At 37.9% G+C, this 22,392-nt stretch overlaps 2 protein-coding genes across 3 annotated transcripts; one reads left to right on the top strand and one right to left on the bottom strand.

Moving 5' to 3' along the window:
• Positions 1 to 5,501: 5,501 nt before the first annotated feature.
• Positions 5,502 to 10,381, top strand: LOC103710067 (protein ALTERED XYLOGLUCAN 4-like). Its single transcript, XM_008795657.4, has 3 exons — positions 5,502 to 5,774; positions 5,908 to 6,188; positions 9,561 to 10,381. Exons 1-3 carry the CDS (start codon positions 5,603 to 5,605, stop codon positions 10,323 to 10,325), a joined length of 1,218 nt encoding a protein of 405 aa, XP_008793879.4. The 5' UTR covers positions 5,502 to 5,602; the 3' UTR covers positions 10,326 to 10,381.
• Positions 10,382 to 10,559: 178 nt separating this feature from the next.
• LOC103710038 lies at positions 10,560 to 19,170 on the bottom strand. 2 transcript variants are annotated; one of them, XM_039119393.1, is made up of 3 exons: positions 19,117 to 19,170; positions 18,283 to 18,930; positions 10,560 to 10,911 (listed from the first exon to the last, which is right to left on the bottom strand). In XM_039119393.1, exon 2 carries the CDS (start codon positions 18,895 to 18,897, stop codon positions 18,283 to 18,285), a length of 615 nt encoding a protein of 204 aa, XP_038975321.1. In that variant the 5' UTR covers positions 18,898 to 18,930; positions 19,117 to 19,170; the 3' UTR covers positions 10,560 to 10,911. The 2 variants fall into 2 exon arrangements, with proteins under 2 accessions (XP_038975321.1, XP_008793842.2); XM_008795620.4 differs by lacking the exon at positions 19,117 to 19,170 and having other exon boundaries at positions 18,283 to 19,056.
• Positions 19,171 to 22,392: the final 3,222 nt, after the last annotated feature.

Genomic DNA, 22,392 nt, shown 5'->3' with positions numbered 1-22,392 from the left:
TTGAGTTGAGCTTTTCGCATCCAAAGCTGAACGCCTCCGGACCACAATACTTTGGTCTAAAGTGGAAATCCAGCTGTCTCACAGGAAGCATTTCTTCCATCGGCATTGGATTGAAGAAGGCCATTTGTCTAGGATACTGCCTTGGATTTGGAAGCTGGCCTCTTTATTTGGTGGCAGCAGAGATCATGTAGTTCGTAGGTTCAGTAGCCATGGGAAAAAAAGGGTTTTCGTAAAGCTCAGTAGTCCAAACAGTAGTTGATTTACCCAATAAAATTCGGAATGGTTCTGATGAGAGTGGCAGTAGTTGAGTTCACTAGAGTGAGTTTTGATGGGATGTCAGTGTCGGAGGAGTCGCTGACAAATATTTTTGGTGTGCTCTGCAGAGGACATCATATTTCTACATCATATTTTTGGGTGGACCATGGATTGGTTTCTACTCTATTGTATAATCTTTTTCTTTCCGATCTTGTTAGCTGCATTCAGGTGTAAGCCGCTATTGTACTAGAACAAAAAAAAAAAAAAGAAGAAGCATTTTTGGGCTACCACGGACTTACAGCCAATGTGAAAGGATTATTATGAACTTAAAATTTGGATTTGTATGCAGCAATTCTATTATGTTGTCTAGGTGCATTTGCTATTATTGCTATTTGTCTCTGCGTGTATAGTATTGGAAGCAATAATAGAGGATACATTGGAATTTGATAGCTAAGATGGCTTTTGGAGGATGATACTGCATTTGCTTGAGATATCTCAAACAGGTTGGGCGGACCTCGCCCAACCACATATGTAAAATTTCCCTTCTTGTTTGCTTTTATAGCATATAATGGTTTAGAGATAAGTAGTAAAAGTACAAATATGCTATAATGGAAGGTATTTATTTATCAATTAGAATTAATAATGAATCTATTGGTAAATGTCCAATTTAATTGGTAAATAATGAATCTCTCGGTAAATAGAATTAATTTATTGGTAAATAGATCTAATTCAAGTTAAGAATTCTGGTCAGTTTAACCAGTTTAAATCTGTTTAATAAATAAGTCATTTTGGATTGACCTGGTTACGAGTCGATTCATTTGAACCTGTTTATATGGCTGATTTGGTTGGGTTGAGCCTCTGAGTTAGTGGGTTGGGAGAGGTCATTGTTGCAGATTGGGGCAACCTAGGCATGGAATAAGATAGGTCAGGTTAGGGGAATTTCCAATCCTTTTCCCTTTTATTCTCTTCTCTTGTTCTTCCTTCTCTCAGCTCTCCCTTTTCATTTCAATTTCTAATGGCATGAAAACCTAGGCCTAGGCATGGCCTTTCCTCCCTTAGCCAACCTAAGTTTATCTTCTCATTCTCCCTCCATCCCTCTCTCTCTTTTCTTTTCCTCTTTTTCATTTGGATTTTGGATATTACATGAAATCCTAGTTTACTGCAGCCATCCGTATTTTAACAGCTCCTGAGCTGAGCTCAGCTGTGCCCTGTGGCCAATCCATGTCTAAATTACTTGTGAACAATTATACGCGAGTCTCCCTCAAATCTCCTGAACCGAGCCATCTCTCAAGCCACTCGAATTGACTTTGCGTTGGGGACACCTAACTGGGCTCAGAAAACCACGTGCTCCCTAGGGCTATCAATGGGCTGGGTCGGACCGAAAGGCCAGCTTTGAGAGCACCGGGCCGAGCTTCGGCGTGGAAATTTATAAACCTGGTCGTACGTTGGGGGGTAGGCCTGCTTTTGCGTTACTTTGGGCTGGATCGTTAGGTGTGCTCTGTTTCAAAATTTGGGTGAACTGGAGCTAGACCCGGCCCATCCACAACTGTAATATGCTTTGAACAGTGGACGACACACAAAAGTGCAAGATCCATTGCCAACTAAGTAATGTCTTGTTGTCTCTCTTTTATGGAGATGCTACCTCTGCTCTTTGTCCAAATCCATTCATCAGACTTGCTTAATGTAATCATTCCCCAACTCTAGACGATCGACATTTTGGTTTTAGGTCTATCATGAAGGCAAAGCCCGAGCGTTTTTTTGAGTCCCCTCATAGCATGAGAGGCACATAAGCCTTTGATAATCCAATACAAAATACTTCCCTTTATCATCTTTGTCATCATACTTCAAGCCCCTATAAGCAGAGGACCAGAATCCTTGACAGGATGCAGTGATAAATCTCAATCTTAGAAGGCATAAGTATGTCCCCATCGCCTTTCGCAGAAGAAGTAAAAGAGTCGCCAATCTTCTCCTGGGTTAAAATCTAGTGCATGTCCCGGCAGTGCTTGCACCATTTGAGAGTTAAATAGCGGAGTCAAGATCCATACAAAGGAGTTTGCACATATCACGCTCGACGTGTGGTTTAAACTTGCAGCTTCCATCTCCCATGCATGGTTTTTCCTTGTGAAGTTCACAAGCATATTAATAGGTAATGACCAAAAGCACTTTCATTAGAATCTATGGCCAGACTTTCATAATAAGCATACCAATGATATGCCAATGATGTTCTCATCTTTAGAAGCATGGAGTCATCAGAGTTTATCACTAGCACTAGAATCCCCTACTAATTGTACATGATAATAATCCGAAGCGGATCCAAAGTAATCAGATCACCATGATGTTTCTTTGGTATTATTATATGAACATTAACTATAATTAACGTCGATCCTCTAGTATGGCATTTCAACTACCCAACAAGTTATAACGGCACAAAAAAAAAGTTGTGTAATTTTTTTTTACCTATTTTGATTTTCTCTAACTGTGACCAAGAGATAAATGTATCTATTATTTTTAAACAATTTTAAGAAAATTACAGAGTACAAGAAGTAATAGAACGAAACAGCAAGGATAAAAAAGAACAACGAAACCTTACAAAGCTAATGAAAATGAATCGACGCTCCAGCACCCATTTTTAAAGCCACTGTAGCACCACTCTTCAATATATCGAGCCATTGAGTATTTTCTCATATGTGTTAATACCTTCTTGCAATCCTCTTCACTTTTAGAGACAACATAAGCTTAGCTCATATGCGAGGACCCATACAGACATGCGTTTAGTCTCATATTGACTATGCAATAGATAGATCCTGCATACTTATACAAACCAAAGAACTTAAATAATACTCTCCAACTAGCTTTTTGACATATGAGGAAGTGGATGAGTCACAGAGTTTAAAAAGGAACAAGAGAGGGAGTGGGTTATGGGATACTTTCCCTCTCCCATTCATGCTTGGGTATAGGTCAAAGGTGTAGGGCCTCACCCCCCAAGTCCTTGCACCTCAATATTTTCCCACTGGAAAACTTGCTTCCATCTCTCTCCTAATACATCAAACACTAGAGTATCAAGAGATCATAGTCCAATCTCATCAGGTAAGCTCAAGTCCAAGAGAAGCTCTATTCCATTTCCATGTAAACTTTTCTTAGTGATAGGCTTCGTAAGTATATTAGCTGAATTTTTGTTGGGACGAATAGAGACTTTATTGTCCTCTACAATATAAAAACTTATTAGGTGGAGCAGGACTATCGTGGATCTAGGATGAAATCACTCTATTTTACTCTTTCTTCTTTTTATGTGTAATAGCAGCACGAGCTAGAATGATTTCATATAAAGGGCACAACCAAAGCCCTTTGCCATGACAACTATGATACAAGGTCCCTCTCCAAAGCCCTCCTCTCAATCAACTACATATCAGCAAGGCCCCAGCAAGTCAACTAAAAATTGGGGTGGGATTAGAGGCATAGCCCACATTAAGTTTGGGTTGAAATTTAATAATACTTATGTACGTTCCTATAAAACTAAAATCTATATTGTCTTCTTATATTGTGAATACTAGTTTATTTTATTTTACTTTTAGATTATACTCACTAGTATATAATCCGCATAGTGCGCGAGGTGCAATTTTTTTCCAACTATTTTTGAATGCAATACAGAATAGATATAATAGAATAGATAACAAAATAGAATAGAATATAACAAATATAAGAGCTTAATTTTTTATAAAAATAAATTTTTGATATTAATTTTATGATATACTTGCTATACAAAAGTTTTAATAGTATATCCATATCTATCAATATACAAAAATACTATACTACAATAAAATAATAAAATTATGATCCAACATGCAATAATAAGAAATAGAACAATATTGCATTTAGAAAATATTTAAATGCAATATATGGAGGTCAATAATGGTTGTACTTTTATTTTTAGGATTCATTTGGTTGGAATATATAAGATCATGAGGTAAATATATGATGATTCCTAAGCATCATTTATTTGAAAAAAATAGTTGTGGGGGAAAATAAATTTTACCATGTTTGGTTGGTAGAAAAATTATCCCAAAAAATAACATTGGAAAAAAGATTACTACATTTTGTTGAAAGTAATATTGTTTAGGAATATTGCCAAATTTTCAACAATACCATTGAATTAAAAGGGGCATTTGCTAAATCTTTTACAAACATGTTCAATATTATTTTAGGCATAATTAATCATACTTGGTTTTTCTATGTTTTGAGTTGGGATTATTATGAGATTGACGATATTAAAAAGTGCATTTGTGGATTTCAATGAAAAAACAAAGGATATCTCCATCAAGCGATGGCAATTTTAGGTTACCTCTACTCGTTAATCTAATATTGGAAAACAAATGCCACCCTCCTAATGGTATTTCTTTTACATTCTGTCACAATAAAATAGGGGTGAAACCCATCATTTATTTTACTATATATTGTATCATCTTTTCATACCAAATATGGTAATTTGATATAAGATTTAGTTTTTTCTATGCGAGATTACCCCAATCAAACGATCTTTTAAGATCATAAAAATACAGTAGAAATTAACAAAATCTTAAGTGTAATCTAATAACCCATGAGGATATGGGCAGGATATCATCGTCATATATTAAGAAGATATGGTTATTAATAATATCATTAATTTTTGTATTAATTTAATATTAATAAACTCTTTATTTAACACTATTTAATAAGCTAATAAGTTTTTTTATTAATAATATTATATCATTATATTATTATATTTTACTAAAGAACTGTATTAAATAAGAATTTTATTTATTATTCAAAATAAAAAATTCTATTTATAATGCTATTTATATGGACATCCACATCGAGTAGGGAGCTATGCGTAAACAAACGACTTTAATGGAATTCTTGCCAAAACTTTCAACAAACCGTATCCTTATGAGCTGTGGGTTGGACCGGAACAGAAAAAAACAAAAAAAGAAAAAGAAAAAGACACGAGGTAAGTTTACCGCGTCCGTCAATGCACCCGCGGCTTTCTGAAATTTTCTTTCGAGGCTTCCGGCGATCACGTCGTGAGCGCGCCCCATGCATGCCCCGGTCAAAATCCTCCCATCGTGGACCAATGGTTTAAAGTCCTCAAAGCTCTTTATATAAGGAAAGTTTTTTAATTCCCTTGGCCATTCCATCTGTCGCCATGGCACCAAAATCTCCAAATACTTGCTCTGATCTCAAGTGGGATTCATTGTATTCCACCTTGCCCACAAACACCACCATCATTTCTTTTCCTCCTCCTCCTCCTCCTCCTCCTCCTCCTATATATACATAATTAAAGAGTTCATTCCTTACCCCTCCCACCACCAGGATGAGTTCAAGGAAAACCAGGTCCTTCTTTTTATGGCCGCTCGTGGCTTCCGCCTGCTTTCTTCTTTCTGTTGCCTTCTTTCCTAATAACCCTTACAAGGTCACCCCACAAAAAGATCTCGATCAAAGAGAAGACCCAAAACAAAAGCTTACTTCGCATAACTCTACCAAAGGTATGATTCTCGAGAAAACAAATGATTCTTATTTATCTTTTCTGATTACTATCGAAATGGTTTATTTGATTAATATATATTTGAATATGCAGCCTTTTAGTTTGGATTGATGATGACTGGTTTTATTGTGCAGTTAAAATGGGTTGTGATTTTTCCAAAGGTAAATGGGTACCAGATTCTGGAGGACCTGCTTACACTAACGCTACGTGCCGGACCCTGATGGAGTCCAAGGACTGTCTGAAGTATGGGAAAGACACAGACTATCTGAATTGGAGGTGGAAGCCCAACGGCTGCGAGTTGCCAAGATTCGAGGCTAGGATGTTTCTTGACATTGTTAGAGGGAAGAGGATGGCCTTCGCCGGCGACTCGGTCGCCCGGAATCAGTTAGAATCGCTTCTGTGCTTACTCTCTGAGGTGACAACTGGAGTTCCTCTTCCTTTCACTTTTATTTAGATCACCATCTTATATTTTTTTTCTCGAAGTTCAGTAGATTTTAATACTGGAATTTATGAGCCTTTGACGTCGATAAAGATGCGTAAGATAAATGTAACATCTTGTTAAAAAATGATAAAAATGCTTATGATGACAGCCATTGCATATTCCTTGGAAACATTACCATAGAGAGGGCATGGCCAAATTAGTTATAATTAAACTAGGTCATCAGACATATATATAAATCAATGATTGATATATACCATGCTCCATAATTTAGGATATGTGCAATTCCTGTTAAAAAAATCGAAATGTTACGAAGCGTTGTAACCCTGTGAATGAAATGATCATTTCATGCACAATTTTTCAATAACAAAAAGGGAAAATGTTTGGCAAATTCGTTTCTGTAAATAATCAAAAACTTGAATTTTGGTTTATATGCATTTAAATTATGTCAAGCTCCATAATATAGAGTAGATGGTCAATATGGATCGCTCATAAAGCATAACGAATTTAGTCGTGTCCTCGGAATATTAAAGCCATACTTTTATAATATTTTTATACAATAGTCCCAGCTGTTAACAAGAAAACAGCTAATTTACACAAAACAGATATCAGTTTTTATGTTAATATTAATAAACTATATTAACATTCTTTAATTAAACGGTATTGTAGAAATATATTAAATTAATTGATAATCATAAAAAGTACCATTAATATTTCAACTCTATCAATCAGATCAGAGGAAAATGCAAAGCGAAGATGCCCTTAAGGTATCTGCTACTATTAATGACTCTATAAATACTGTCAAGATATAGAGTTACTAAGTTTATTTAAAAAACAATAATTCCAAAAGAGGAATAGGTGCACTGCATCGTCAGATACGAATAAAATGTGGAGATTATGGAAAATTTATTATGGTGGTCATATTACCAACAGAAAATTTTTTATGGTTGTCAAGGTCTATTAGGGAAGGTGGAAGCCTGCTGTCTTTGTTCGACTTGGCACCTGGGAGAAAAGTTGACGCTTCTTATTTGGAATACTCACATGTAGAAGGTTGGAAAAAAATAGCTCCCTCGATCCGGTGATCACGGGAAAAGAAAACACGGGGAAGTTGAATTGATCACTATATGTGACTTCTTTTACTATTTCGTGATATTTGCTTCCTCACCAACTTTCACTTCGTTGAACCTGGGAAGAGATGCCTTCTGTTTTTTCATCCCATGGAAGTCCATGGTGGTTCAGCATTTCCTTTGAATTATCTTTTCAATTGGTTTGGATCACCAGAGAGTTGCCTTTCTACATAGCACTCCATAGGAATCGAATTTTTCTTCTAGTCTCGGCGATTTTTGGATACTTTGAAGGAAAGAGTCTTTGGTTGAACACTTCAGTAGGGGAAAAATTGGATCATACAAATAAGTCCAGAAAATCTGAAATTGATTATAATATTCTATAGATCAGGATACGAAACCAATCTCCTGTATCAAACTGACAATAGAAATTCAGAAGATTATTGCCCTTGCATTTTGTCTCTCTTGTATAGGACCTCCTTGGGAGAATGACTTCATTAGATCACATCATGCTAGATTTGCTTCCACAAATTGTTGCCAATGGTTTGGCTTTATGTTGGTTTATTATCTGCCTGACCATCATCGACAAGAACATTCAAAAGAATACGCGTACATGAATATGGTTAGCCTTCTGCCAATCAATTATTGGCGATATGGACCTTACCCAGGTGCTAGTTATATACTAGAAGTATATGAAAAAGAAAATGCTGCCCTCTAGAAGTACAAAAGCCGAAAATCTATAGTTGAAGAATAAGAAAATAATAAATCGAGAATAAATCATAAGGAACGATCGGTTAACACTTAGATTCAGATTTACGATACTATTTTGGTTCAAACCTCAAAAACCAACATATTTGAAGTGGCAGATTACTAAATAGAAAATCAAATTTTAGTTCTTTGTCCCAGGATACTATGAACCCTATGTAAGAACAAGCTGATTCTGATCAATTTAATGAAACTTTCTCAAAAAGCAGACAGACAAAATTGCTTCTCAGTAATCAACTTGGAAATTTATGGTGAATGCTGACCAGAAGTTACATTTTTTTTTTCAAAAAAAAATATTTGAGTTCTTTGAAGTTGATAGTGATCTGCTTGCTACTGGTCTCCATATTAGGAGGAAATCAATCTTTAATTTCTATCACTAAATCTACATTATATAAAGTAAACTTTGGCAATCTACTACATATATTCTCCACCACCAATCTTTCAAGATCAACAATCAAGCATTGTCATTGCTCTTTGCAAGCATTCAGTAAGATTTGCACTGTCAGCTTCTCGTCCGGTATACCTTCTAGAAAGCCTCTCTCTCTGTGTGCGTGCATGCGTGTGCATGCTTGCGTGTGTGAAATAATGTTGGAAATCCTTATTTCACCATGATTTTAGGTTGACCATTACTAAGGCCAATGATGCTTGAATATTTAGTGACAGTCATAAAAAATATAGGGATTTTTAATGCAATCAGTAGAATAACTGCCCAGTTATGCTATTGTCTAGTGAAGAGGTGGACAAATAGTTCCTGCGACCAACTATATTTATGACTTCCATAACTTTATTGAAATCATACCTCTTGTTAAACACAACTATTCACTAATAACGTAAATCGGGTCTTTCAATAATCTTGCTCCTCATCCTTCTTCCCCTTTTTGGACTAATATTGCCTTCCCATCTCGTAAAATATGCTCAATTTTCCAGCAAGTTTAGAAGCTATGTGAATTAAAAGTATAAAAAAGATGAAATTGTGGTCAGCGATGTAATTTTTTCCCTGCTCCCCCTACTGTAGTCCAGCTAGCATCTGCTTCTTTAACAATTTCGAATCAACATTTTTTCATATTCTATTTAATAAGAAGAATAATGTTTGTAAATCATTTTAACTACATCAAAATTAGATGCAGATGAAAACTCAGAGTATCATAAGAGTATCATAATATCCTACAGAGGAGTGCTAACATTCCAAGACAATTCTTTTTTCATAATGTAAATTTTGAATCTAATATACAATAAATGCATCCCCTTTAGGCAAAACAAAAACCAATTATGTGAAATATGGTTTGTAGAATCTCTTTCCTTTAATTCTTGTTGTTTAAATAGATAATCAAAGAATTCAATTTATTCAATGACCAAGAATAGCAACAAAATGCAAGTTGAATAGGACAAATAACTGAATCAATCAGCTCACTGGGAATGCCCTTAAATTCCACTAATAAAGAAACTAGAGCAAATGCACTATATCCAATCATAGTCCATATATTACATAACTAATGATAATTCTTGAATCGATTTACAGGTGGAGACTCCATTAGATGTGGACAAGGATGCTGAAGACAAATTCCGGACTTGGTACTTCAAATCTTATGACTTCACCATCATGAAGCTGTGGACCAGATTTTTAGTAGAAGAAACAGAGAGAATGATCAATGGATCAGCCTCTGGGGTGTTTGATTTGCACTTAGACAGGATCAACACCAAATGGACCGAGAAACTTCCTTTGATCAACTATCTTGTCATCTCTGATAGTCATTGGTTCTTCAGGAAAAATTATCTCTATGAGGGAGGCAAGCTTATTGGGTGTACGTTCTGCTCAGAGGCAAACCTTACAGATCTAGGAATCAACTATGCTGTGCAGAGGGCCTTCAGAACAGCACTCAAATATCTAAGTAAATGTGAAAAATGTGAGGGGCTACTCACCTTCTTACGTACTTTTACACCAGCACATTTCGAGAATGGGACTTGGAATTCTGGAGGGGATTGCAAAAGGATTAGACCAGCGAATGAAGGGGATGTAAGCTTCAGTGGGACCGATTGGGAACTTAGGAACGCTCAAGTGGAGGAGGTGAAGAAATTGCAAGTAGAAAAGCCAAAAGGAGCAAAACATTTCATGCTTTTGGATGTGACTAGGGCTATGACGATGCGGCCTGATGCACACCCTGGGTCACATTGGAACAATAAATGGATGGGAGGCTACAATGACTGTTTGCATTGGTGCCTTCCAGGGCCAATCGACATGTGGAATGAACTGTTGTTTGCACTGTTGAAGGAAGACACACCTTAGCAATCATCAAGTGGCTGAACTTCTACAATGATAATGATACTCATATTTTTTAGTGCCCCGACATTTGGCCCAAATTTGAAACTAAATTAGAGAACCTCATATGTGCTGCCCTCCAGTCCATCTGGGCTGAAATAGGCTAAAATTTTGCATGACAGGTGCTACAAAGTTAACAAGGAGCACAAAGGTATGAAGAGTTTTTTTTTTTCCTTCACAAAAAATGGCAAGACAGAGATATGATGATTCTCAGAATAATATTACTAGTTTCATATGCATGTCAGAAAAAGAACTAGCAATAAAAACCATTTAGTCAGTATCACTTACAAATGAGAACTTTTGCACAACACATACTGAAGCCTCCATAATTTAGAGGAAGCACTTTATCCTGGGGGGTTAAAAGCTTGCTACTAGTAATATCTTGCTTTGTCCTTCAGAAAGGTCAAGAATGCAGACCTCCTTTCTTGTCATTAGTTTGATGTAGAAGGAATTTTGATTAGCAGATGTAACAAGACTGCTTCCATACAAGACACCTACTAAGATGTAGTTTTGTGTTTCCACTGGAAATTTTCGATGCTAGAGCAAATACTACCTGCCAATTATGCTTGATTAGTGACTTAAAAGCCAAATACATATCTCAGTTATTAATGTAAAAAAGAGAAATCAAATTTAGAATGTTGCATTAAATTAGTGAATTACCTAACTAGACAAATAATCCACCTTTCCCATTTACTTGCTAATTCAGAATTGCAGCTGGAAATAATTGAAAACCAGACTCATATATTTATAATCAAATAGTAAACTTTATCTCTACACTCAAAACAATAAAAAATGTTAAAAATATATCTAACCATTTATTTGAAAAATATCAGATGTTTCTCAACTATGTGCTGAGGTCTGAGGTTTCTTAGTATATAAAAGTCAAGGTATACTTTCTAAATTAGTTTTCCAGAATTCTATTTGTTTATTAACTGGTGTACTAAAAATTCACAAGCATAAGGAATATCAGACAAGAAATCCTTACTCCCCATACACCATATATTTTGACAAGAGGTGCCTATTGAGTTGATATTGGATTCACAGCTGATTAGCTATTCATATTGGGATCCATCAAAATATTGCATTCCGCATCAATTTTCAGATGGAAATCTCATTCTTTGTGAAGATAGTGTAAATTCTTAACACAAATATAGCAAAAATCCTTGGACAGAATCAAGATGGGACTAATACAGGGCCATATCAAAGCTCTGGGTATGATCGTTATTCACTTGTTACACATATGATGAATTTCCAGATGAAACCTGCTAGGTTTCTTGAACCAATTTAGTTTTTCCAGCATAAAGAAATTTGTTAATGATTTGATTTTTCTTTCCTGACTTTCCAGATTTTTCATTCTTCTTTTTAAACCTTATGGGGAATTTTGTTGGTTCCATCTGAAAGTTTATCTTAAAAAATTTTATTAACATATCCAATTCCTATGAAAACCCGATCTTATTTAAAATCCTTTCCAGTATATCCAAATGGATATTTTGCTCTTAAGAAAAAAAAATATTTTGTCGACATGTTCTTCTTTATGTTACTCCAAAGGTACTTGAGAACAACTTGCTAGGAATTCAGTGCCTGCTGCTGAAAATGTCCTGCTTCCAACAACTAACAATTGAAGTGGGACTTGTCTAATACCTCATCACACTATACTTCCCTTTGTTGAGCCTTATATAGCTTCACATACTCTTGGACTATGCAGATAACTTGTACATTGAGGCATTATTTGGATGACGGAAGCCACTTTCCACAGATAACATCTGACTGGTTGCAGCTTATGCCCAGAGGTGAGGAAAGGGAGGAGATAGGGGTAACCGTTGATTTCCAATCCTGATTTTTTGTAAGGATACTGAAAATCACCTTGGAACTGAATTTTGTTGTTCCAGAAAATGAGGAAATTTACATGAGATGGCTTGATCCATTTTTGCTTCCTTTTTTCCTTTGCCTCTATACAGGGAAATACCACCAATCCAGAGTTTTCAGAGGATAGCAACTTCTATCATCCAAATAAGCTCAAAATGCCCAAATGCCTGTCTTTCAGCATAGCGGCTGGTGTATGGGTGCCTTAACAAATTAAAAAGATCAAGCACACACTTTGACAGCTTAAAACTCTTCCTAACCTCCCCCACCTTTATAGGTATTTTGCAGCTGTAGAGAAGCAATCAGGCTTTGCAATAATGCATCCAAATGCAGGACTGGCATGGGGTTTGGGTTTTTGAAACCCATCCACGTAGGGAGAGAAGAAGAAAGAGAAAAAAAAAGAAAGGAAGGAAATACGAAGAAAAAGGAAAAAAAGTGAAAGGAGAGAAGAAGAAGAAACGGAACAAAAGAAAGGAATGGAGAAGAAAACGTAAGAAGGAAAGAAAGGAAGGAGAAGAAAAAGAAAGAAGAAGAAAAAGGAAAAAAGAAAGAAAGGAAGGGATAAGAAAAAAAAAGAAGAAAAGGAAAGAAAGGATTGAAAAAAAGAAGAAAAAAATAAAAAAAAGAAAAAAAGAAAGAAAGGAAAGGAAAGAAGAAAGGGCGAGAGGTGGAGGATATCTACCGGAACGTTTGATCAGGACTACCGTCGGGATGGGGCGGAACAGCAGAGCATCCTATTCCACGGAGAAACTAGGGCACCACTATTTCATAGGATTTAAAATCTTGATCAAAACTAATGGAACCCCGGTGACTAAATTTTGCTGAAACTCAATAGCAGAGAATTTTTTTGGTTCAGACTAAGCTGAAACTAGTCCATTTCAGCCAAAACTTCTACCCTCAGTGCCAAGTGGCAGCTATGGTCACGGTACATTCTGAAGGTCATTAAAACTGCAAGAATGACACTTTTTCAACATTTCTTCGGTTTCTAAAGTCATCCTTCCAATTTACAAAATGCACATTCCTATCTAAGCAATTGCCACAAAATGTCTTAATTATGTATCAAACCCGTATGCATTGGTTGTGCTCCTTTTGCTGAAAGCAGTCATATCTTAAGTGATATCCTGATACAAGCAATATGTGCCACATGATAAAAAAACTCCAGCATCTCAGGTGAGCTAAAACTCATCAAATCAACACATGCTCGACCAATTACCCAATTACCCTTTTCAATTCAGTGAAAACCAAAAGCTAACTTACCTATCCTACTCCTACATGAAAAATAGGAAACCAAAACAAAGAATAGAATTTATTACACAGTTATTAACATGAGGACAAAACATGTACATCATCATTTCTGCAATCCGAATACACTAGTCATTGGTTTATATCACATTGCCTTCTGAAATCCAGAAGGAAACATGAGGACAAGTCATTGATAGAGCTAGCAACTCCTCTGCAGCTCAGGGCATTTCACATTGCTCAGTTTAGCAATCACACATTCCTACATCTATTTGTGGGCCAAGCATCAATTTAGTCATACCCCAGATGATGTATATAAGCGTTGCATGCTGTAGATGATATAATACATTCTAAAATTCTGAATGTGCTTCTATGCTTTCATGTAGATTAATAGGAGATCTGCTATCCAGATCCGAAAAAGATAGAGTAAAAAGATGGAGGATTTCTGACTTTCTGCCCAACCTACTTAGGTACAGCCAACAGCTATTGATTCATGAAAATAGCCGAAATACAATTCTAGATCTGTTTTGCACTTCATACTTCTTCTGACAACGTAATCTCATCAGGAAAATCCTCAAAAAGGTAAAGACCCCTAAAATATGACTTAACTAGGATAACTAATGCAAATGATAACTTAAGCAATAATGACAAAGATACCCATCATATACCTTCCAAGGATTATAAAATAATCTAAGTTGACTTTTTCAAACATACAAAAATTAAAATAAGATGTCAAAACCCTTTAGAAGAAAAGATAATGATCACAGCCTCCTATAATAATGATTATTAAATTGGATACGAGGAAAGTCAAAGATTATCATACAGCAATATTAAACTTGATTCAACATAGAGTTCCACATTTCAACTACTCAATCAGACCTCAGCTTTGCATTTAAATCATTGAGACCAGATAGTTCTTCCAATGGATTTTATCTTTCCTTCCGAGACTGCCTTTCCAACTTTGAACTTAAGGACGCCTTTTATAAGGTCAACACATCTTTCAAAGCTGTTACTAGAAGTCCTAAACACACGTACCTGACATTCTTTGAGAGTTGAGATATTAGTCCATTCTTTTGTGCACTTCTCAAGGTAACGAGATGAAGAATGTCATCTTTCCAATTCTTCAACTGTTTAAAGATGGAATTGCTTGCTGCAAGAGATTGCTGCTCTAATACAAAACTGGCGTTTGATGTGATGCAACTTGTCTGTTCTTACTACGTTATTTTACAGTGGAGGGTTTTAAAATTTCCACAATGATATAGGATTTAATGCAAAGAACTAGAGCGGAAAATTGTGGATTCTCACCATATTCTGAACTTATTGGACAAAACTAATTGTGCAACAGCTTGTTGCTCCAAGAAACTCATACAACTAAGAGTCAAACAGCATACAGACTGCTAATCATGATAGCCATTTAAATACAACCTAACTCAAATGCCTTCATGTATCTCAAACAGTTTAGATCATATAAAAGCTACAAACATGCCTATAATAAGTTTATGAACCAAGGGATAACTAAGAACCATAACCTATGCAAAAATGTCACATAAACAAGTTTCTTTAACCTTTGATGTCTGCCTAAAAATCAATCAAAAAATAAACTTGAAAGAGAAGAAAATTTATGATATAGGAATTTATACAGCAAAGTTTTCTGCTGTTCTGGTCTCATATCTCCCTGCACAAATAGCTGGCATCTGTGTCTGTATGCTTTTTGTTTCATATCTGGCACCTAAACATGAACATCGGTACCTCTTTCTTCGCCAAGTCTTCTCTCCTTGTTTTTACTTCGCCCTTTTGCTGAAACTTTCTACTTTGCATATCATTGATCTCTGCAACTCATCAAGAAGCATGGCCTTTCAGAAAACATATGTTTTAATGCTCATTCAGATCGGTGAACACCATCACAAATCTTTTCCACTTTGTCTTTGTAACAACCCAGGATCTCACCCAAAATAGCCAGCCGGAAGTTATTATTTGGGTTCCTTGATCCTGTATAAGTACCCAAGATCTACCCAGCAAATAACCGATATGGGACTAAACACACGCCCGCACGAGTCCTCACATACTTCCTCCGTTCAAGCCTTGATGCCCTCATCAGGCTAAGGGTTCAAATCCATTCAAATCTAATCACAAGCACCACGATCAGTCCGTGGTCAGCCCCAATGGATCCGTGCTGCAGTATCTCCTAGTCCACATAGATTATGGGCCGGGTCCACTCTGATACCATTTGTAACAACCCAGGACCTCACCCAAAATAGCTAGCCGGAAGTTATTATTTGGGTTCCTTGATCCTGTATAAGTACCCAAGATCTACCCAGCAAATAACCGATATGGGACTAAACACACACCCGCACGAGTCCTCACAGTCTTGTTGGATTGTAGTTTTTGTTTAAGTTTAGGAGCTTTAATCTAGACCATAGACTGTAATGCCAGTTGATGATTCTAAGGGCCCTGCAAATTTTCTATATAAGAAAATTAGTTTGTCAAAGATTTTGAAGAAGGTTTTACTTCAGCGCCAAGTAAGACTGTCTAACAAAGCAATTTCTTGCTCTAGGCTCATTGAGAAATAATATATTTCATAATCAAAAAATTTTAATGTGATAACCATGCATGACATTTAACACATTCTTCTCGCCATCACTCAATATCTAGCCAAATCAAGTGACTAAACTACAAGAGCCGGAAAAGTGCAAGAAGCACCTTTACAAGTACGATTCAGGTTATAGCCAATGCACCTACACAGAATTTCTGCTGCTAGAAAATTCAAATGTGAGACTGATCATGGAAGCATTTTTGTATCCTGAATATCCTTATCTCCTTCCTTTTTTAGATGTGCAAGAAAAGCTCCCACTTTGCCACATTCTCATCAGCCTTGTTTGAATCCCTTTTACAAGAAATTTCTTAGATTACGCACACTCCCCAGATTAGTTTAAAACTTACAGAACAGAACACCTGATAAGTATTGGATCATTGAGTGTAACTGAAGTTGTCCTTTAGGAGATTAACACCCAATTTCCCACCATTCAAATCTCTAACAAATAGGTACTCCTTGAAACATTGTAAAGAATTGCTGTCTGTAACCAACTTGCAATAAAGCAGATTCTAGCCAATTTCATTTTGCCCAAGGGCATTAACATGAAACACCTTAATTTGCTCTCGCATTCTCTTTGCTCTGGTATGATGTTAAAACTACTAAAAACATCAAACAGCAGCAGTACAAGGTGTCACCGCATCAGTCTACTGCTAACAACCAAATAACTAGAACAGATCAACTTTTGGAGAAACAGCCCAGCATTAAAAAGTTCGCTAGCAGTATCCAAACACCCTCCCCTCCCTTTTCCCTAAACTTACAAATATCCAAACATGATAAGCATAGCCTAAAAATAAATCAATTCCTTGACTTTATATTCAATGTACTTGTAACTCTATTTTCTTTCCACAACAATTTTATGTCTTTGAGGATACTGTTATCACATAATCCTATCCCATAGCATCTAAGCAATTCAAAGACTAAAACGAGGGGCATTGGTATCATCTTCACTACATAACAACCCTGGTTCAACACCTACAATGTTTTTAATCTTTTATCTCAACTAAGGACCTTGGCCGTGATGACCTCCATTTACATATGTTCATTTTATCCGCTGACTGATTTCCAAAACTTGGCCTAGCTATGTTTGCATTAACGTGTATAAAGATCAGAGTGTCACATGGGATCTCCTAACTTTACGAGTGCAAAGAGTCTTGTCACTTACAATGAAGGACAATTATTAGACTAGAATTGACACTTTCAGTGCAAAAATACGCAATTCGTCAATAGACTAGCAAATTATGAACAATGGTTTGACCTGAAGAATCAACACATGGAGCTAGCAAATGATAGAGGACCAGAAAAGATGCTCTCATGGGCATTTAAAAGGTGTATGTATATGGTATATAGAATAACAAGGATATGTTTGTTGAGCTAGTGACAGATGCTAAAAGTAGTCGTGCCAACATAAAGTGCATTTTTAGTCACATGGGCATATGTGAATGGTCAGCACAAGCCTAGAACTTTTAATATTGATTATATATGAATTTTAGTTTATTCAAAAAGATGCATCATGATTTATTGGCAATTTAGGAGACACGGATAAGCTTAAATGCTAAATTGGAATGATGGAAGAAAATACCTAGAGGACAAGGACTTGGTCAATAGTAAAATGTAAGACATTGTCTGAAATACAATTCCCATGAAAATGGAAGTTGAACATAAGGCCCTAGTCAAATTAGTGACCAAAAGATACCATATCATAAACTTGGATTCAAAAATGGAGATATGCTTTAGGGGTAATACCTAAGAACAAACAAAAAGTTGTCAATACTGAGAAAAACACCATGTCCTTGTTAATAAAGAACATAAAAAATCGAAGTCCTAAATTTCAGAATGCAAGTGCAAAACAAAGATATGTGCTAGTTTATCAGCCTCCACGATCATTGAAAACATCCCAACCAAAGATTTTCCATAGCCATTCAGTAAATGAACTGCTCATACAAAAAGGCGAAGAATATAAAAAAATATCCAAGCATTAGAAGGAAAGGTACCTTGAGCAACTATCATCAAGATGAGATTTTGACACTACAAATACTAGTGCAAACGCATTCATATTATACTTCTATAAGAAGAAAATCCAATAAACTTCGGGAAGTCTCGCTTCAAAACCACTCAACTTTGTGCAACAACATCAAGATAAGATTTTGACACCACAACGCAATCAAACAATCCACATGGAACAAACATTTCAAGAAGAGGGAAAAAAAAAATCTAAATCTGATGGTCTACCTAGGCATCAGGGGCGCTTCCGAGAGGGAAGAAGAAGATCTCCCGGACAGGCGAGAATTCCACGAGGCCGATATCCATGGCGTAGCCAGAAACGGGGAGCTTGAGGTCGCGGAGGATGCAGAAGGCCTCAGCCATCCGGCTTCTGGGGACGTCCTGGGCCACGGAGCAGTGGGGGACCCAAGCATCGGGCCGGAATTCCTCGGGCAACTCCACCCCTTCCTTCTTGAGGGCGTCGCAAAGCTGGGAGTGGACGTGGAGGAGGGCAGATGAGGGGGTGGGAGCGAGGAAGAGGACTCCGCCGCCGCCGCTGCCCGGGGCGTCGGAGGAGGAAGACGAAGGGAAGGCACCGACGGAGGAGAGGGATAGAGGGAGGGGGTCGAGGCGGGAGGCGAGGGAGCGCAGGGCAGAATGGATCTTGAGGGGGTCGAGAGAGGGGGAAGAGAGGAGAGTGAGGTGGGGCCGGGCGGCCATCTCGATAAGCTGGGTGCTGATCTGCCGCCGGGCCAGCACGTTCCACGCCTTAAGCACCTGGTTTTCCAGCGCCGGATCGAAATACAGCTCCACCGCGTACCCCAGCTGCGCCGCCGTCTCCAGCGGCGTTGCACCCTGCAACATCCCTCCTCCGCCTACTCACCGGCAGCGTTGCACCTTTTTTAATTCAATAAAGGACGTATCTTGGGCTTAGAAAAGAGTCAAAAGACTCGGAGAGAGAGAGAGAGAGAGAGAGAGAGAGAGAGAGGAACAGACGGAGATCAGAGAGTAGAGAAGGGAGAGAAGAAGTGAAGAGAGGAGATGCGGAGGCAGGAGAACGGATCGGGTTGGGGGAGGGGGTACGGAATCGCTGAGACGGCGGTCGGGATTCCGTTTGCATTGGGCAGACGCGTTGCAGAATTGGCGTTGTGGATAAAAGAGCCGTTTGACCTTCGGTCGGCTGTGATGCGCCCCAGGTGTGCCCTGTTGTCGAGCCGGATCTTGACCTAGATTTTGTCATAGCCCAATAAGATTTTTGATGGTAGTCCAGTAGGCGGAATCAGGTGAGGATTTAGGCCAAGGCCTAGGTCCCGGTTAGCCCGCTGACCTGGGATTAGGTCCAGGTGGAGGAAGAGGCGTACTACAACCCCTCTCCGTTTCTAAAAAAAAACCGAGAGGCGACACCACAGGACGGGCTTCATGGGCACCATTTTCAGGTACCCTCACAAACCTTGTGAATTGTTCACCCTACATAAAATTGGTTCTGAAATTGGAAAAATAAAGAAAAAGATCCGTGGTATCTCCGAGAGCAAAGCCAATGCACAAAGTTGGTCAAACGGCGGATGGTAGTATGTTGGCAGATGGAATATTTAGAGGTGTTGGTTTTATCATCCGAGATTATCTCGGCAGACTGATTGCAACTGGAGGTCGGCACATACTTGGTCTCACAGCACTTGGGATAGAGCTTCGGGTAGCATGGAAGGAGATCTCTTATGTTAGGAGGGAGTTGGCCGTAGAGTGTGTGCACCTTGAGGGTGACTCATCGATCGTAATTGATTGGATTCGAGGAGTGGATAGGTACGGTGATGGCTATCCTCTCATCCGAGAGTGTTGTAGACTGGTTCAGGAGTTCACGAAGGTTCAGATATCACATGTGTTCAGAGAGGTAAACAGTGCTGCAGATTAGGTCGCCTCTCTTATCGCCCAACACTCCATGCAATAGTTGGCTTCAAGATCTGCACCAGCAGATGACTTGACAATTTGGTGTGCTTTGAGAGCCGTGTGAAGCATGATTCGATGGGCGACGTTTAGAAAAGAAGATCAATCATTATTCTTTTGCCCAAAAGATACAACACAAACTCGGTATATACCCTCACGGTATTCACTCCGATCTCAAGGAAAAATCTTGCCTATGGCACCTTGTTTAAGCGGCCACAGAACAAAAAAGAGAGGCAATCTTCACTGGGCCCCCTTCTATCAGGAAATATTCGATGCGAATAGAAATTTTGCTCATACCCTTCCCGACCCGTGGGTCACCCCACGTGTGAGTACGTTGCCCCAGTTTCACTTTAGTGCCAGCTGGATCAGATAGCGTTTCGACCGAGCATGTCTAGGCAGGGGCATCCGGTCCCCAACATTTTAATCGACGCCCGCGCATTTTAAACTTGGATCATGCCGGTGGAAGCAAAAGCTCCGTTCCAACTATGCTACCACCTTAGTGGCTACCATGCGTTTTTTTGGGGAAGTTTAGTTTGGCACGGAGACCGGATAGTCTGGTGTTGGGAAGAATAACAAGTGCGATGCTGCAATGCGGTGGAACCATGGAATTAACCCTTTTGACGTGCTTTCAGTCCACGACCTGAAGGACGGTTGCAAGAGGACTGACCCAAAACAAACTTGATAAAAATTACTGCCAGTCTATTAACTTCAGACCCAACCCTTCAACGGCCATAGTTAGATCTTCCTTTCAGGTCCAGACTCAGCTCTATCGAACTAAAAATGCTGGACCAGGATCTCATCCAACCTACGTGCAACCTATTCTTCAAGGGATCCAAAGGATCATCTACTGAAAAGAAACTAGAGAACATCTTTGTAAAGTACGATGCTACGTAACAATTGAATATTATAGTGATAAACCATTCCACGTAACTAGAAAGTACTTCAAAAGTCCGTGATCATGAAGCATGACGGATAAGCCAGCAGAACTTTAGTCCAGCGGTTGTCACTCCTCTCCACAGTGATGAGTAGGTTTTGGTCCGAGGCTCGAACTAAGAAGACAGTATTCCACGGCATCTAGAAAAAATCTAGAAAAAAACCTATGATTGAGAAAGTTATATGGGTACCATATACTCTAAACTTCTCAACTTGCCGGGAAGAGTGTCCCCTACGGGCTTGTTTAAATAATCACACTAAAAATCCTATAAGATTCATGGGTTGAACCAGTGCAACTAGCAAAATTATAGGATTACAGGCTGGGCTAGGTTTATATCCCTAAATACACTGGAGTAGCTTTGGAGTAAGTTGACCCGAATCCTATTGAAAAAAAAAAAAACCTATAGCTGAGTTGGACAAGGCCATGTCTACAAATTAAGAATACTAAAGAACTGAGATGTATGAAGCTGGAGCAACAACAACTCAAGCGACGATACACTGAAACCTCAGATGTTTCAATTCCGATAGCTGTTACAGCAAACCTAGGTGATGGTCATGCTGCAGCATCTAAGCTTCTTTTTTGCAAAATTATAAGCAAATATCGTTGGCACTTAATGTGAAGCAACCAAGTGAAAAGTGCCAATGGCGGTAACAAACTTGTAGGTGATCCAGTTACATGCAACCAAATGGACCCTTTTTTGAAGGGGAAAACCTGGAGTGTCAGCTACAGCCATCAATCTACATCACAACTTACTCCATTTATCAAGAAAACCTGGTTAGAAGAAATGTGTGTGAGATAGAGAGAGTTGCTGCAATTTTTAGCATTAGAATACAAGCATACAAAAATTCACATAGGAACATAACTTAGTATAAAAAGTTATCAGATGATTTTGGCACATCTAAATAATAATTGGGTATCTGAGTTATTAGATTACTATTATCCAAAATAGGTGGCAATTCTTCCGACATCAAGTATTTGCGCTGCTTAAGGGTTAGCCAAATCAAGATGCTGTCTGTCTTGGCAACCTTATAGCAAGCCAGCTTTCTTGTACAATCAGGATGGAATAGCATCGATCATTCTGCATTGAAAGTATCCTTTTCTTTTAGCTTTGATTCGACTTGTCAGTTCCTCGCATGCCTCTAGAAGATGCCCAACAATCCCTCTCCTAAAGTAAGGTATAAGGAAAAATCATACATTGTAGAACTCTACAGAAACTATATAAGAGCTTGCAGTTTATTAACCTTTGATTCAATTAAAATATAAGAATTTCAAGATAAAATTTCATAGTATACATTATTTGTTATCCAATATATGAAAAATTTATACATTAAAATTTTGGAATTTTGAAGCAAAATAAAGAGAAATCCCTATCTTTCAGAATTACCTGACGTGATCTTTATTTTCTAATTTTATGGTTGTTTGCCATAAAATAGTCATGCTAATGAACTTATTGTATGATTTTGTCAAAGAAATCTGAGAGGCAAAAT

Source organism: Phoenix dactylifera, unplaced genomic scaffold (assembly GCF_009389715.1).
Source record: "Phoenix dactylifera cultivar Barhee BC4 unplaced genomic scaffold, palm_55x_up_171113_PBpolish2nd_filt_p 000544F, whole genome shotgun sequence".
NCBI lineage: Eukaryota > Viridiplantae > Streptophyta > Magnoliopsida > Arecales > Arecaceae > Phoenix > Phoenix dactylifera.
Note: the sequence above shows the minus strand (reverse complement) of the source record. Positions and strands in the feature narration are given on the sequence as shown.

Bases quoted from the DNA above. Each gene is read 5' to 3' on its own strand.
- LOC103710038 (XM_039119393.1), bottom strand. From the start codon at position 18,897: ATGTTGCAGGGTGCAACGCCGCTGGAGACGGCGGCGCAGCTGGGGTAC.
- LOC103710067 (XM_008795657.4), top strand. From the start codon at position 5,603: ATGAGTTCAAGGAAAACCAGGTCCTTCTTTTTATGGCCGCTCGTGGCT. The intron at 5,775-5,907 runs GTATGATTCTCG...TTTATTGTGCAG, and splicing joins TTCGCATAACTCTACCAAAG to TTAAAATGGGTTGTGATTTT. The intron at 6,189-9,560 runs GTGACAACTGGA...ATCGATTTACAG, and splicing joins TTCTGTGCTTACTCTCTGAG to GTGGAGACTCCATTAGATGT.